Consider the following 16,910-nt stretch of genomic DNA (forward strand, 5'->3'; position numbering starts at 1 on the left):
ATTCGATATTATATAATGAGAGCGGTGTTACATTTTTAGAAAAAAATAAATAAAATTAGATTTCGTTTCTAAATACTTTGTTTTCTTTTGGAGTGAACCTGCGTTCTTCTTCTTCTCTTCTTTTTCGTAAATGACTTGAGGTATAGCCCATTTTTCGGTAATTAAATATTTTTTAAATGATTGGTCCATGTGAAGTGGTGGGGGAGACGCTGCAATTTGAATGAACACGATTGGTCAAAGCTAGAAGAGTGGTGGGGGAAGTCGTGCACGATTGGTGCGCTTCGTTAGGAGAAATTCTCCTAAATTTTTGTCCTTGACAAATTTTCCATTATCGATGCGCACTTTAAATCCCCGAGAGTACATTTTTTTCCACCACTCTACGGGAACCTTTTTTTTTTCTTCTGCTTCCTTATCTTTATCCTCTTTTGTGCCTTATCTCTTCCTTCATTCCACATACACAAACATTTCTCCGCTTATACAATAATCCTCCGAACGAAATTTTCTATTTTTGGTTTTTTAATTGAAGAGTGAATCGGTTTTCTCCTCTAATCGTTATCTTTCAACGGACGCTATAAATAAAACAAAATTGCTTCTGTCCACTTGCCCCAGTTTTTTTTTTATAAGAGAAAAAAAAAGAGGAGCGACTTTAGAATATACGAAAAACGTGAATCTTTTGACTAACGACACGATCAAAAGCAATTATATGTATATATGTCCTTTTTCATTTAAAATACCGTCCTCTGACATAAAAGGCCGGCGAGGGCGGTATGATTAATGAACGATCTTAGATGTTAAACAGCGTGGCAAAACTGTTGAAATTTCTAAACGTTCGCATAGTTATTATCTCGCATATATATGTAAATTATCATTTGAACGATAGAACTTTTATTTATAAATTAAGTTTTTACAAGATGATTTTTATTTTTGTTCGTTTCGATATCTTTGAACTCTTTCGAACTATTGATATTAGAAATAAAATATTTTAATAATCAGTAGGGTGTCTACAACTAATCTGAAAATAATTTTCCTAAAATTTCAAGGTTTTCCAGGCCTTCTAAAATTTTTTTCCAGGTTTTAAGAATCGACATATGTAATATAAAAGGGGTTACAAAAATTGCATTGCTTAAATTTTATTTGATAACACTTATAATAATGACGTGGGAGAAGTTCACAACGTTTTTCATCAACGATTTAAAGAAAAAAACTGTTTTTCACTCAGAAAACAATATTTTACGTTTACAACATTTTCTTTCTTAACTTTTTGTACAAGAAACATTGTAAAAGTTTTATTAAGACAAAAGTTTGAATAGAAAATTATTTTTTCATCTAAATCATTGTAAACGTCACCAATGTTATAAAATATGAATATAAGAAATGAACATTTTTGAAAATATTATTATGGCTCAAACAGAACATAATAATTAAAGATATCCGAAAGATAAAGTCATTATTTTATATTATAAGAATATTGTACTTCTTCAGAATTATTTTTATCATTTTAATTCAATTATTATTTTCAAGAATTTTAAACTAAAATTCTTTAACTAAAAGTTCTTTGACAATTCTCAAATCCATTTTTGTTTGCAATATTCAATTTTACGAAATTTCAATAATTCGTAAATTAGTCAATTAAATATATTGCTTTTTAATATTCAATTATTATCTAAAATTGGAACTTAAATTCATTTTTAAATCAATTTTTATTAGAAAATTCTAATGGAATTCAATTATTTAAATACAAATAAAATGCAAATAAATAATTCATTGAATAATTGAATGTCTCTTAAAATTCAATTCTTATAAAGAATTTTATGAACAAATTTTTAAATAATTAAATTCTTTCGACGAATTTTAATAAAATTTTTAAGAATAACTAGATTTTTCGAGAAATTCGATTAAAATTCTATTAAAAATAATTGAATCCCTATAAAAATGTTATTATTCATAAAAATAATTGAATTAAAATATTATTAATGAAAATAATTGAATTTATTTTAAATAATTGAGTTCTTTTAGAAAATTTGATTAAAATAAGAGATATTGAAAATCATTGAATTCAAGAAAATTTTTGAAAATATTTAAGATTTTGCTAATTTTTAAAATAAAACCTTTTCTAAATTCAATTATTTCTAAAAATTTATCCTAAAATGCTCTTAATATTCCATTATTATGTAAAATATATTAACTAAAATTCATTTTTAAATAAATTTTTATTAGAAAATTCTACTGGAATTCAATTATTTAAATACAAAAATAAATAATTTATTCATTGAATGTTTCTTAAAATTGAATGCTCGTAAAGAATTTTATCAAAATAAATTTTTGAATAAGTAAATTCTCTTGACGAATTTTAACAAAATTTTTCAAAATAATTAGACTTTTCAAGGGAATTTGTTTGAAATTGTATTAAAAATAATTGAACTGCTGCGATAATAAGTTTTACTATTTGTGAAAATAATTGAATCTCTAAGATGAGTTTTAATATTTTTAAACAAAATTAAATTTCTGCGAAGAATTTTATTACTCTTGAAAATAATTGAATTTCTGCAATAATTTGTAATATAAAAAAAATTCAATTAACCTTTTTCAAAAAAAATGAATTTCAAAATTCAAAATTATTTATAAAAATTCACGCTATATTGCTTTTAATATTCAATTATTTATTATCTTAAATTTTAACTGAAATTCATTTTCTAATCAATTTTTATTAGAATTCAATTATTTAAATTCAAAAATAAATAATTTATTGAACTATTAAATGTTTCATAAGATTGAATTTTCGTAAAAAATTTTACCAACAATTAAATTATGATGACGAATATTATTAAAATTTTTAAGAATAATTACACTTTTTGAAGAATTCGATTGAAATTGTATTAAAAATAATTGGAATTCTTTGATTAGTTTTATTATTTATGAAAATAATTGAATTTCTAAAAAGAATTTTATTATTTACGAAAATAATTAAGGGGCTGAATACTATATGGGGATACGCGCAATGTTAAATGAATGGCGCTTATTCCGCTTTATAGCATTCAGCCCCACACAATTGAATCTCAGTAAAAATTTTATTATTTATGAAAATAAAAAAATTGAATTATTGCTAAGAAATTTATAAAGAATTTGTAAATAATTGAATTCCTGTGAAATGTTATTATTATTTTATGAAAATAATTAAAATTTTTTTAAATAATTAGATTCTTTTCCTTTTTTAATAAAAAATGTTTATTAGAATAGAAGATATTGAAATACTTCCTCTATGAGGAAGTAAAACATTGAAATGAGAAATATTTTTGAAAATAATTGAAATTTTGCCAAGTATTTTATTAAAATTTTTGAAAATAATTGAATTTCTGCAATCATTTTTTTAATTTCTCTAAAATTCCCCAAATTATATCGTATATAGAATTTACAAACTTTTCGTCCTCTTTCAATCAAATTACGGATCCTGAATTATGTATTTAAAAAAAATTGACTTATTTTACGAAAATAATTTTTTTCAATGCCATTATTTCTGCTTTTCTTCTGATCTTTCAGAATTTTAAGTGGTCAATCTTGTTCTATTTGATTATATGTCTGTGGTTCATATTATGTATCTAAATAGAAGAGAAATTGCAAATTGGAAAGGCAACATTAATTATTACTATTAATTTTTTTACTAAAAATTTGTAAAACTAATTGTGGGCATTAAAAATATTGTTCAAGAGTATTTCAAGTCATGATGAAAAAATTCCCTAACATTTCTCGATTTTCGAGGACATTTTGAATTTCCCTGATATTTACCGGTTTTCAGGTGTTGTAGATACCCTGTTAATAATAGGACCAGTAAAATTTTAATTGGAAACATTTTTCCATTTGTGCCAAACACAAACACAGTGGGGAAGAGTTTTTCAACTTTAAAATTCAGTGGCGGTATTTTATGCATTTAGAAAATTTGTGAGGCACGTAAAGTTGTTGTGGATTTATGGAGTCGTAACAATTGGAGGAAGATGATGTTTAATGCAGTGCACCTCAAAATACATTTTAAATACGAGCACCGCCATGTTGACTCAAGTTTTAATGAAACGACTCCCAGGTGGCTTCTACGTTCCATTTTCCGTAAAATAAGTTCATCCCTCTGCGTGTCTCTATTCTAAGTATATGCTCTAATTCTCGAAAACTTATTTCGTTTCATCATTAAAAGTATGAATAATTTCTTTTCTTCCAAGTAAACGTTGTTTGCATATTTTCTTCCTTACTGAAATATTTAAAAACTTTTTAGCAAATTCTGACGTAAAACCAAACCGCAAGATTACACATTCTTTTTCTTCTCTACTTTTGAAATATAAAATATAAATTCTTTGAAATAAAAATTCATGTGTGAAAAATTTTTTTTATGAATTGTTTATTTTTTTTAGAAACACGGACCACGAATGAAGTGCGCAGCGTGTAGAGTTGTCACCCACGTGCTTTGCTTTGAGCACTTGAACTTCGCCTGTAAGTCGAGTTTTCGTGATGTTGGAGTGAGACAATATCGTGAACAAACACAAACCCAACATCATTGGGTGCATAGACGATCACAAAAGGGTAAATGCTCCAATTGCGGCAAATCATTCCAGTCAAAACTAAGTTTCTCTTCAAAAGAGATTGTTGCTGTGAGTTGTAGTTGGTGTAAGACTGCCTATCACAATAAGGAATCATGTTTTAATGTCGATCGTGTTGGAGAGAATTGCGAACTTGGCACAAATTCATCGATTATTGTTCCACCCTCATGGATAGTGAAATTACCTAAAAAGGGTAGCTTCAAAAGTAGTCTACGTAAATCGCCACGTAAAAAAAAATCAGCTGGAAGTTCTGCTGGTGCCTCGAGTCGAAGAAAAACTAAGGACAAAGAGAAGGAGGAAAAGGATAAGGACAACAAGGACGATAAGGAGAAGAATGAAAAGGAGAAGGAGCAAAAATTTTGGATCATCAAGCCCATTCCAACAACCACCGTTAAACCAGTTATTGTCTTCATAAATCCCAAGTCTGGTGGGAATCAGGGTTCGAAACTTTTGCAAAAATTCCAATGGCTTCTAAATCCACGACAGGTTTTTGATCTTACCCAAGGAGGACCAAGAATGGGGTAAGAATAAAATTATTTTTTTTAAACTTAAATTTCAATATTATTAATAGCACTGTTTAGGCGATTTTATCTTCACTTTCATCGACGACAAACTGTGTACATTACAATTCACAAAGTATCGACCAACATCTATATATCACCTTGAAAAATTATATTCATCGCTTGAGAAACTTGACCCAATCATCAATTTTCAAAAATATCATTCTTTCGTCCAAAAGTAAAACTGCAAATGGAATAAGACCAGATCCAGATAAAATAAAAGCCATTCACCAGACTTCGCACTCGATAATTAATTTTTAAAAAGTATCTTTCAAATTAAAAAAAAGTAGCTATCGAATAATTAAACTTGACGACCAAACAAAAATTATGTTAGGCACGTCACAAAACTGACAAGAATTCTATTCTATATTTTATTTTCCTTACATTTTCCTAATTTTCATCAAAAATATTTACTTCTTTCTTATCCTGTTAATAAATTGAATTCCTACAACGAATTTTATGATTCATGAAAGAATTTAAATATTTATAAAAATAATTTAATTCTTGCGAAGAATTTTATAAAAATCTTTAAATTAATTCATATCTTTCGACTAATTTTATGCAAATTCTAATTTAAAAAATTGAATTCTTGAGAAATTTTTATTATTCATGCGAAAAGAATTAAATTCTTACGAAGATTTTTACAAAAAAATTTTTTAATAATTGGAATTCTGTTTGAAAATTTTATGAAAATAGTAGATAAAATTATTGAATTGCAAAAAGTTTTTAAAAATAATTAAATTTTACAAAAGAATTCTATTAATATATTTATCAATAATTGAATTCTTGCGAATGATTTTATTAAAATTTTTTAAAATAATATTGAATTTCCAAAAAAAAAATGTATTACTTTAAAAATAATTGAATTCTTGTGATAAATATTGTTATTTATGAAAATAATTCAATTTTGCAAAGAATTTTATTAAAATGCCTTAAAATAATTGAATTATCGGGAATAATTTTGTTATTTATAGTGATAATTAAATTCTTTCGAAGAATTATTTATGTAATAATTGAATTCTTGAGAAGAATTTAATTATAATCTTAAAGAATAATTGAATTATTTCAAAAAAATTAATTAAAATTGTATTTAAATTTTAAATAATTGATTTTTTTCGAACAATTTTATTAAAATATTCGAAATTAATTGAATTTCTGTTAGAAATTCTCATATTTTTATGTAAAAAATTGAATTCTTCCAAAGAATTAAAAAAAAACATTTTTTTAAATAATTGGTTTTTTCGAAGAATTGAAATTCAATTTTTAAGGATAATTAAATTTTTCGAGCAATTCCTGTAAAATTATAATAAAAATAATTGAACTTCTGCAATGAATTTTATTATTTATGAAAATAATTGAACAGTTGCAAAGAATTATATTAAAATTTTTAAAAATAATTTAATTCCTGAGAAGAATTTGATTACTTATGAAAATAATTGAGTTATTGCGAAAAAATTTGGTTTTTTTATTAATTGAATTCTTTATAAGAATTTTATAAACATTGTTTTAAATAATTAATTTTTTCGAAATATATAATAAATATTTTGAAAATTTTATTTTAAATAATGGAATTCATGTGGAAAATTTTATTTGTGAAGATAATTGAATTTTTCTATTAATTAATTTAAAATAGTTCAAAAATAATTGAAATTCTTCGAGGAGTTTTATTATTTGTGAAAATAATTGAAATTCTTCGATGAGTTTTATTATTTGTAAAAATAATTCAATTCTTGCTTGTAATTTTATTAAAAAATTTTTTAAATAATTGAATTTCAATGAAAAATATATATAGTAATGATGCTATCACTCGGTCGATAAAATATTAAGATGATGAAAAATGTTATTATTAGTGAAAGTAATTGAATTATTTTGAAGAATTGTTTAAAAGTTTTGTTAAATAACTGCGGTTGTTTCGCAATTTTTTGTAAAATGCTTTTCTAAATTAATTGAAATCCTGTGGAAATTTTATTATCTATGAAAATAATTGAATTTTGGATAAATTTTATCAATTTTTTTAAAATAATTAAATTCCATTGCAAAAAAATTTATGAAAATACTAGATATTAAAAATAATTGAATCATTTTAAAGAATATGACTATAATTTTGGAAAATAATTGAATCGTTTCAAAGAATTTGATTATAATTTTTGAGAAGAGTTTTTTGATTTCTAGTGTTAGCAGATTTAAAGAAGTGGAAATTCTAAAAAAACAGAATTAAGTAGCTTTTAGTGGCTGAAATGTAAAAAAAAAGTACCCAAATAGTAGCATGACGTAAAAAAAGTAGTAAATAGTAGGTTTTAGTAGATGAGTGCGAAGCCTACATTTATGATTTTTCTCGACTTAGAATTTTAAAAGAATTGAGAAGATTTTTAGACTCTATTTATTGTAGAAAATTTTCAAAAAATCATGCAGAAGAAATTTTTCCTTTACTCGAATTATTAAAAACTACCGAGAGTGATATTGAAACTCCAACTTTTGAAGAATTCATAAGATTTTAATGACAATGTGATGGTTGCAGGAGAACTGACAGATGACATGAAGATATGGTTAATAATTGTGACAGAAATGACGATGTCTTTACTGATAGTTCATAAACTTAAACCTTTTCCACAGCAGACTTTAAAAGCATTAAATACCATCCATCGATTTTTTAAATTTTCGGCTAATGTAGTATTTAAGTTACTTTTTTATAAAATTTATCATAAAAATAAAAAGGAAACAGAAATTACCGATTTCTTTAAAAATAAATAAAATATTTAAGTTTAGGCACAAAGTGTAAGATTTATTTATAGTACATTCATTCATTGAATTAATTAACAAACAATATTAATTTATAAACCTCTCTAAGCGACAGAAATCGTTATCTATGTTATAGAGAGAAACTGCGATAAATGAAGAGAAACTTCTATAAGCGAGAAAAAATTCCCGATCCCTTCTATAATATTCTAGTCGACATTTTCCACCGCTTCTAAAAATGAGGTTATTAATTATTCCATTTCTCATTTTTGTGGTCTTTTATTCAAAAAAGAGGCAAATTTTTGGTTTTGAAAAGATTTTTAGGTCAGGGTCATTCGTTTACTAAAAAGTAGACAAAAGACGACATTTAAAAACGTGGGGGACATTGGGAATTTTTCAAGATCAAATGGAAGCTAAGGTTGGGTAAACATTCTTAACGAGACTTTGGATATTAAAGTTTATCTACCATTTTTTTAACCTAAAGTAAAAATTACATGTAGCCAACTTGGCTTTGTATATGGTTGTCATGAGAAAGGAAAAATTACTATGGCTAAAGAGAGAAATAATAAGAAAATATTTTATAATAAGAAAGTGTAACAACAAGAATACTTTGCTGTTTTTGTTCATAAATTATTTTCAGTTACTTTTCTATTAATTACTTGCTTTTTTCTTGTATTGTCAGATTGGAACTATTTCAAAAGACGCCGAATCTACGGGTTCTCGCATGCGGTGGCGATGGTACTGTCGGTTGGGTACTGTCAATTTTGGATCAAATTGGTGTGAATCCATCGCCAGCGGTGGGCGTATTACCCCTGGGCACTGGAAACGATCTCGCTAGGGCACTTGGCTGGGGTGGTGGCTACACCGATGAACCAATAAGTAAAATTTTAAGCAACATTGGCGAGAGTGAAAGCACCTTACTGGACAGATGGCAATTAGATGTGGAGAGAAATCCGGATGCGAAGGGTGACGAAGACGCAAGCAAGGGCAAGGAGAATCTTCCCTTGAATGTCGTTAACAACTATTACTCCCTTGGGGTTGATGCTCACATTGCTCTTGAATTCCATGAGGCCAGAGGTGAATAAGTAATATCGACTTTACTCCCTACTCCACATTTTTCCCATTTAAAGTGCGCCATTGGGATATCTTTTCTTCGACTTTGTAATCGGAACGTCCTTTAATAATCTAGATCGAAGGAAATTGACTGGGTTTTGTGGGAAGGGATTGGGAAGGAGTGGTTTAACGACTCGAAACCTTTTCGCTTCATCAATTATTAAAGGTGTAATTAATCTTCAAATAGAGTTGTCTCATGAAATATTTTGTATGTTATACATCCAAAGAGAAGAGGGGTTACTTTTTTTTTAACCTGTCAATTTAATGCTTTTCCCTTTGAAGTTAAAATACTTGTAAAATGGTCTCTAGTCGAACCGATCAAGATGCTCCTTTTTTTATGAGTTTCCAATATTTATTCAAACTCTCACGGAAGTACTTTATATTTAGTTACTCACATAAAGAACATCCTTTAGTTTACAGCGACTTAATTTAAAAGAATTTACCCTGTATTTCAATTTTAGAATTAGGTCAACAAATCTGATACTATTATAGTAGAAAAATTGTATAGTCAAGCAAAATTTAAATTTATAAATTAAAACTTATGCAGTGTGCTCATTAGTTTATCAGAGTTGATAAATCTCTAGAAATTATCAAATATTCCTTTTAAACTATATAAAGTAATTAGATTTTCATTTTAGATGGTATAATTAATTATACCGATAATTCCCACTTGTTTGAAATTTTATAAAAGTGGATCATGACGAGGGTCGACCACTCCAACAGTAATTGCAATCATTCAAATGTGATACTAGAAATAAATCAATAAATGATTTGAGGGAAAATGTATATTCCAATGTTAACGATACTGTAGAAACAGATAAAAATTGCTTTTTAAAAATGATAGCATGCTCATGTGCTATTAGCAATGGAATATCGATATATACAACAATTTTTTTTAGATTAATTAACGGAAAGAAATTTTACCATCATTTTGCGAAGAGAAAGGATGAACACTTTATTTTAATACTACCCAATTTAATAAAATGACATTATTTTTCTTTTCGTAAGGGAATTACTATTGTTGAAAGAAAATTTATAGCGGGTCCGTTTTTGATATAATATTAATTTATTTATTTTGCGAAAAAGGAAACATCCCGATAGGAATTGAGAATGAGAGTATGGAATATTGATGGGATCCTCCTGCTTTTTTTTCCCCACAGAGGCACATCCGGAGAGGTTCAATTCACGATTAAGGAACAAAATGTTTTATGGACAAATGGGTGGTAAGGATCTGGTGCGTAGAAAATGGAAGGATCTCTCGGAATTTGTGACCTTGGAGTGTGACGGCACGGACATGACCCCAAAATTAAAGGAGCATCGTGTTCACGCTATCGTATTCTTGAATATCGCTTCGTACGGCGGTGGAACACATCCCTGGGGAGGTGGAATCGGCAAAGAGCCATCGACTGATGATGGTCTCATTGAGGTCGTGGGTCTCACGACGTATCAGCTTCCACTTCTTCAGGCCGGTGGTCATGGGACAAGTATTGCGCAATGCAGTAAGGCCAAACTCGTTACCACAAGAACAATTCCCATGCAGGTATTTGTAATTTTATTTCTCATTTTTAAAATCTATATTATCCAAACGTAAGAAAATCTGAATAAAACTACAATTTGATGGCAAAAGTCTTACAACAATTCCGGGTGTACATGAGTACAAGTGCATTAGTTAGAGCATTAGATCAGGTATTATACGGTTTAGACGATTTTATGATCACTTTCATATCGACGATATGCTGCAATCAGAAAGTATCGACGAACATCTATATCACCTTGAAAAATTATTTCATCTATCTAAAGATTTATTTTCCTTCCAAAGGATCGAATCTTCTGCTTATTTTAAATTTACTACATTAAAGTTGTACAGTTTTGAAAAGTTTTCATCTTTTCCCTTCGTTTCTGTGAAGGTGGACGGTGAGGCGTGTCGTTTATTGCCATCAATCATCAATATGAGTCTATTGAATAGGGCGACAATGTTGGCCAAAAGAAGGAGTTCCGGTAAGCCGTATGTTGCAAAATTGGAGAGACTCAAGTTACCAGTGATGATGATAAAGATGTCAGACTACGAAACCTTCCATTCTGATAAGGAGAGACTGAAAATGACTGCAATTCAATGGTTGGCTGATCCACTCGATTTAGATGCCACTACTGATCTTGAATCCCTAAGGAATCTATTAGCCAAGGATCATCCCATGGACACGTGTTGTTTCCTAGATTGTAAGTTACTTCCTTTTTTGAATCAAATTAAATAAAAAAAAATTAGAGTCTAAACGACCCTCTGGCTGAATGAATTTCCGAAATCAAACTTTTTTTTTGAAACTATCTAAATAAAAATGAATTAACTGATTATGAAAAGTAATCGATCACCGACTCTCGAAGATAGAAATTGAGAAGGTTATTCGAGAGAATTGGATTTAGATAATTAATTTAATTGAAACTACTCCTCCTAGATGCTGATATTGAGAGACTATTAGTTCACATGATCTGGTTTGATAATTGAATTGATTGTTAATTTATCTGAAAAAAATGGAAATATTCAATTTGGGGTAAATATAGTTTACAGAGACGGAATTATTAAGACTAATATATATTGAATACGTTATTAACTTTATAAATTCTCGGTTATATAGATTTTCGGTTTTCATCTAATTAGATGAAAATTAGATAATTACAAAGTGCAAAATTTGATTTAGACAATTAATTAGATAATTTCAAAGAGGATTTTCAAACCTATAGTAAATAGAGGATTAATTAATTAAAAAGCCAAGAAGGTTTTTGTGTATTAGATAATTGCAAATTGGATTTTCGATTAAGTGTGGAAGATTAATTACATAAGCTAATCAATAAAATTGATTAATTGCACAATTAAGTCTCTGTAACTAATTTCTAGTGATGAATTGCATTATTTTCTTTTCAAAAACTTCAGCTTGTACAGCTGAAAGGTTCTTCAGGATAGATAAAGCTCAAGAGCAATTGCATTACGTTACGGACGTTGCTGTTGAAGCTGTTTACATTCTTCAGGAAAATTCCTCTCATCAGGAAACGGGACACAAATCACAGAGTGCAACGAATTCACAACGATTAGCAAGGTTTGTTAATTTTTATATTTTCATATCCTTGAATTGAAACTTTATCATTTCCCTTACTGATAAATATCCGGTTGTTATAAATTTTGATTGATTGTTTTCCTCACTGACAAATTGCATGATTGATCTGTTTGGATAAACACGTTCCCGCTTTATTGGCTCGTTAATTTTCGACCTTTTCTTCACTCTCTTGCGTAATTAATAATCATTAGTTTGTAATTATATTAAAAAATTGTTAAATTAATTTTATAATTTATAAATAATTAACGTTTGGAAATGTATGAATTAATTTTTATTTATTTTATAAGTAAAAGAATTTCAGAAAATTGCAAGTGAGATCATAATGTGGAACTAAAAATAAAAAGTTCTTTTCAGTGAAAGTCGGATGAAAGTTAATAGAACGGTAACGGACGAGAAGATGCGTCCAGATAGTAAATCCCGTGAGGCATCAATTCCGGAACCGATTTCAGAAAATAGATCAGTTTCGAGGCTGGAATCGGTTTCGAAAATTCGTGAGCAAAGTAGACAGGCGTCGAGGAATTCCCATCTTTCGACGACGAGGGATTATGAGAATGAAGATAGATTTCCCCAAGGACCATCTAAGCAGAGCTCCTCCAAGTCCTATTTGGCTGCTGGTCAGTCGCACAATTCAACTTCTTTCATAAGGTTTGTTTATTAATCGACGCCTTGTTCTTTTTTTCTCAATTTTCTTCTACTTGTATTAAACAATTTTCATTGGGGGCACTTCTAATTGCAAGGAATAAAAACTACTGACTATCTAACTTTGATGGTTGGGAGCTCTTCGGTTACATCTCAGTATCATCAAATCCTGAACCTAATTGCAAAGATGTTACTGATGCGTAAAATTAAATTTGCTGCTACCAGATGTGCCCTCTTAATTGTTAATTCTTGTTTAAAAAATATTTTCCATTTTTCGTCAAGTATCTTAAATTCCCTTTCCAGTTCGCAGGATAGACTGTTTAGTCTAGATTCCGAGGTTCACATGTTTCATCCTGGACTGACGTCAAAGCCAAATGACGCTGTGATCCGAGCGGCAAAAATGGGTGATCTCCCCACTCTGAAGGCACTTCACAATCAGGGATTCTCACTACTGACAACCGATGCAAATGGCCAAACTGCCCTTCATCTGGCTGCGTGCCTTGGTCACAGGGATATCGTCAGATACCTCATTGCTTGTGCTCCACCCTCAATTATCAATATGACTGATAATGACAAGTGGGTACTTTTTGCAATCATTGATGAATTTTTTTTTCATCCAATTTAAACTAAATATTGTGACTTCAATTTTCTAGGGGACAAACTGCCCTTCACAAAGCAGCCGAGAGCAAATTTCGTTCAATTTGCTGCATGTTAGTAGCAGGCGGTGCCAATTTGACTCTTCAGGATCGAAAAGGCAATCTACCAAGGGACATCGCTATAAGTGCCGATGATCGTGAACTTGCCGCTTATCTTCATAGTGCGTTTCTAAAATTTACAATATTACTAATTTTTAATTATATTCAGAAAAATGAAAGCCCTCTAGCCAAAAAACCACATTCCTTCCAAAAAAAACATTCTTACCATGACCATTGCGTTAAAATACTCAGCAACTTTCAAGGAGTGAAGGTGAATTACGATCGAAGTGATTGGACCATCAGAAGTTGCGCGCGCAGTTTTCGAGGAGTGGGGAGACAGCTCCCCACTCCTCGAAAACTGCGCGCGCAACTTCTCACAGACCAATCACTCCAATCGGAAGACTTCTTTCTTAAATAGATATTTAAACAAATTTTTCTTTCAGGTCAAGAACAATTCCAAATGGTAACTGGAGACGTGGACAATCTTCCATGACCTCGTGAAGTTTGCGCGCGAGCGTAAACGGAAAAAAATTTTCAAATCGTGTGAAGAATAATTAGTATTAGAAAAAAAGTAAGAAAAAAAATTTTTCGACTTTTTTTTTTCTTCTAATACGTCGCATTAAGTCAAAAGGAAAAAAAAATCTTTTACTATGTGACGGGATAATCGTGATATTCCGAATTCTTAGATAAAAATTGCAATCGCTCTTTTTTGTAGGCTATTTGAAAATAGCAAAAACAAAAACGTTCTCAACGTTTGTTGGTTAAACCAAAAATGAAAAAAAAAAATTATTGCGCAATGCCAAGAAATCGTTATATTGGCAAAATTTTTCTTTTTCTCATTCTCACAATGAACAATACTTATCACGTGGAAAAATCTGGGCTCATTTTTGTCGCAACTCAAATTGAGTATTAAAGTATTAAAAATTTTCAGAATTTTAGGTTTTTCTGTTGGGGAAAATCACTCATGAAGAGTGATTTCAATTTGAAATTTTTAACATAACCTTAAAAAAAAAGTCAATTCAAGAAGAATTTGTTTAGAAGAAAAATACGAAAATTTATTTATATCATACATAGTTCATTTTGAAAGAAATCTATGCTCAAAATGAATCCAGGTTTTTTCTGTGTTGTCACAATTTCTAATGTCTTGTTTGCAGAAAAAAATAATTGATATTTTCTTTTTAGTGGAATTTTGATTACAGGGGGACAAAAGAAAAGTTTTGTTTAAACAAATTCGAGGGTAGAATTTACATTTTTTATTCTAAATTCTCAAATTATTAATAAATCAGAAATTTTTCTCTAATGTAGAATTCAAAAAATTGTGGTAAATGGAAAGTGTCAAAAAGATCTTCAATATTATTAAAGTAGATGGAGAATTACAAAAATATTCACCAAAACTTTGTAGTTAAATTTTCAATCATTGATTAATTATTACTCTAATCGAAAATTCAATTATTCTCGATTTTTTGAGAAACTGTAATATATAAATCCCACTAAGAAGATCATATTCTTTTAAAGACCTAAAAAAATGTTCAACTGAACAATAAAATCACATTTTTACTAAAAAGCACCAAAAGTTAATTAGAAATCGAACAAAAATGTATTTATCTCAATGAATTTTTATAAATAATTCACCAAAACAAATTTTAACTGCACCAAAACAAAAAAAAATTGTTTCCAAAAATTCTGATATCAAGGAAAAAACTTTTATTTTCGAACAAATGTCTGTCTCTCTCTCTCTAATCCTATTTTTGGGGATTCGATATAGAAGTTCGTTGGTCATTTCGAATTGAAAAAGTGAACCAAAAGAAAATCTACAAAGTTGGATGAAAAACAAATAGTTGGATAGAAAAAAAGTATTAAAAAAAATGTACATTGGATGAAAAAAAAATTAAATATCCTTTCCTTAAAAAAGAAAGGATATACATAGAATTTACATATGTCTATTTGCTAGTTATTAAAAATGAAGTTTAATGGAAGAAATTAAAAAAAAGAGAGAAAATTATTCGGAACCAAAAAGAAAAACATGGGGATCAACGTACTAACACCAATTAGTTCTTAGAGGGCGGTCTATCGCCACTACTATTATTACTATTGCTAACTAATCAATCTAATTAAGAGTACTATTTATTATCAGCCTACGTAGGGAATCGTGCAAGTAATTTCCAAATGTCCTATATAAATATATATAGAGATAAATATTTAAAATAATTGTTTTTGTGACAATTCGACGAAATGCAGACTGTAGGGGGTTTTATGCTATAATTATTATCTTTAAATCTCTATAATAAGACCAACGAACGCAGAATGAAGGGGGAATTATTATTTTTCTTTTTTTTTTCTTTCCTTTTCCACGAAAGTGCATCGCAACACTCTCGTTAATTACTGTAATTAGCGTACATTTCAATGCCACAATTGTACTTAGGAAACTAGAGTGAAGCGTCGATGTCTCTCGTTTTTCATTTATATCAAATATTCTCCAGGAAAACGATGCAAAACTTTTTCAATTGGTTCATTAAAAATGTTATTATTTTATTAATTACAGTTAACTGTTTGAAAACAGATAATTAATTTTATAAATAACTAAATTAATAGTCAATTAGTTTTATTATTATTACTCTTTATGGTTAATTGTTTATCAATAAATATTTTGTTTTTAATTAGTTAACTAATTAATTAATTACCTAAATAATTATATAAATATCTAGTTAATTAATTACTTAAATAATTACATAAATATCTAGTTAATTACTGAACTGAATAGTTAATTTAATTAGCTAAGAAAACGAAAAATTAATTTCTTAACTGAATGGTTCGATGACTATTGATTCTATTTAACACTTCAACAGAAAGTACAGAAAAAAAATTTTTAAAACTGACTCAAATTTGTGCCAAGATTTTTTCAACGTTTTCCCAAATTATTGAAAATGAAAAACGAGTTATCATGGACGTTAAATGTGTCAGGACAGTTGTAAATCACTGTTTTCTTTTTTCTAAATTAGATACAACGCATCATATCGAATTAAAAATGAAAATTACTTTTTAATATAAATAATAAAGCCTTCAAATTAAAACTGTCGAGCGGTATAAATTTTATTTATTTATATTGAATAAAATTTTAAAAATACATCTAATTATATTAGAAGGGAAGGGATTTTAAAAGTATATGAAATTTAAGAAAAAATGCAATGAAAAATTATAAGATAAAATGATGACTATTATAAATTCCAAAAATGTGATTTAAAAAGAATTTCAGAATTGTGATTTAGTTTTAGCTGTACAAAGTTTATAAATAACTATAGAAAACTGTCAAATAATAGAAAGAGTTTAAAAATATATTTTCATTATATTAATTAGATTACCTAATTAGGTTAAGTAATTTATTAATTTATGTTGAGTTATTTTAAATTTATTAATTTTTTAATTTATTAATTATTAATTAAGTAAATAAATTGAATAATTTTGTTAATTAAGTAAAGA

At 28.1% G+C, this 16,910-nt stretch overlaps 1 protein-coding gene across 2 annotated transcripts in view; it reads left to right on the forward strand.

The window, feature by feature from the left end:
- Positions 1-16,010, forward strand: part of LOC122499761 (eye-specific diacylglycerol kinase) — a 30,560-nt gene extending 14,550 nt beyond the window's left edge. Inside the window, exons 4-12 of one of the 2 annotated variants that reach the window (XM_043608260.1) lie at positions 4,398-5,104; positions 8,562-8,956; positions 10,153-10,532; positions 10,900-11,209; positions 11,919-12,081; positions 12,454-12,744; positions 13,042-13,314; positions 13,392-13,555; positions 13,877-16,010. In XM_043608260.1, coding sequence (XP_043464195.1) covers positions 4,398-5,104; positions 8,562-8,956; positions 10,153-10,532; positions 10,900-11,209; positions 11,919-12,081; positions 12,454-12,744; positions 13,042-13,314; positions 13,392-13,555; positions 13,877-13,926 — 2,733 coding nt within the window. In that variant the 3' untranslated portion in view covers positions 13,927-16,010. Of the gene's footprint in view, positions 1-4,397; positions 5,105-8,561; positions 8,957-10,152; positions 10,533-10,899; positions 11,210-11,918; positions 12,082-12,443; positions 12,745-13,041; positions 13,315-13,391; positions 13,556-13,876 lie in introns of those variants that run through there. The other variant, XM_043608261.1, reaches the window with a different exon arrangement.
- Positions 16,011-16,910: the final 900 nt, after the last annotated feature.

Source organism: Leptopilina heterotoma, unplaced genomic scaffold (assembly GCF_015476425.1).
Source record: "Leptopilina heterotoma isolate Lh14 unplaced genomic scaffold, ASM1547642v1 Lhet_174, whole genome shotgun sequence".
NCBI lineage: Eukaryota > Metazoa > Arthropoda > Insecta > Hymenoptera > Figitidae > Leptopilina > Leptopilina heterotoma.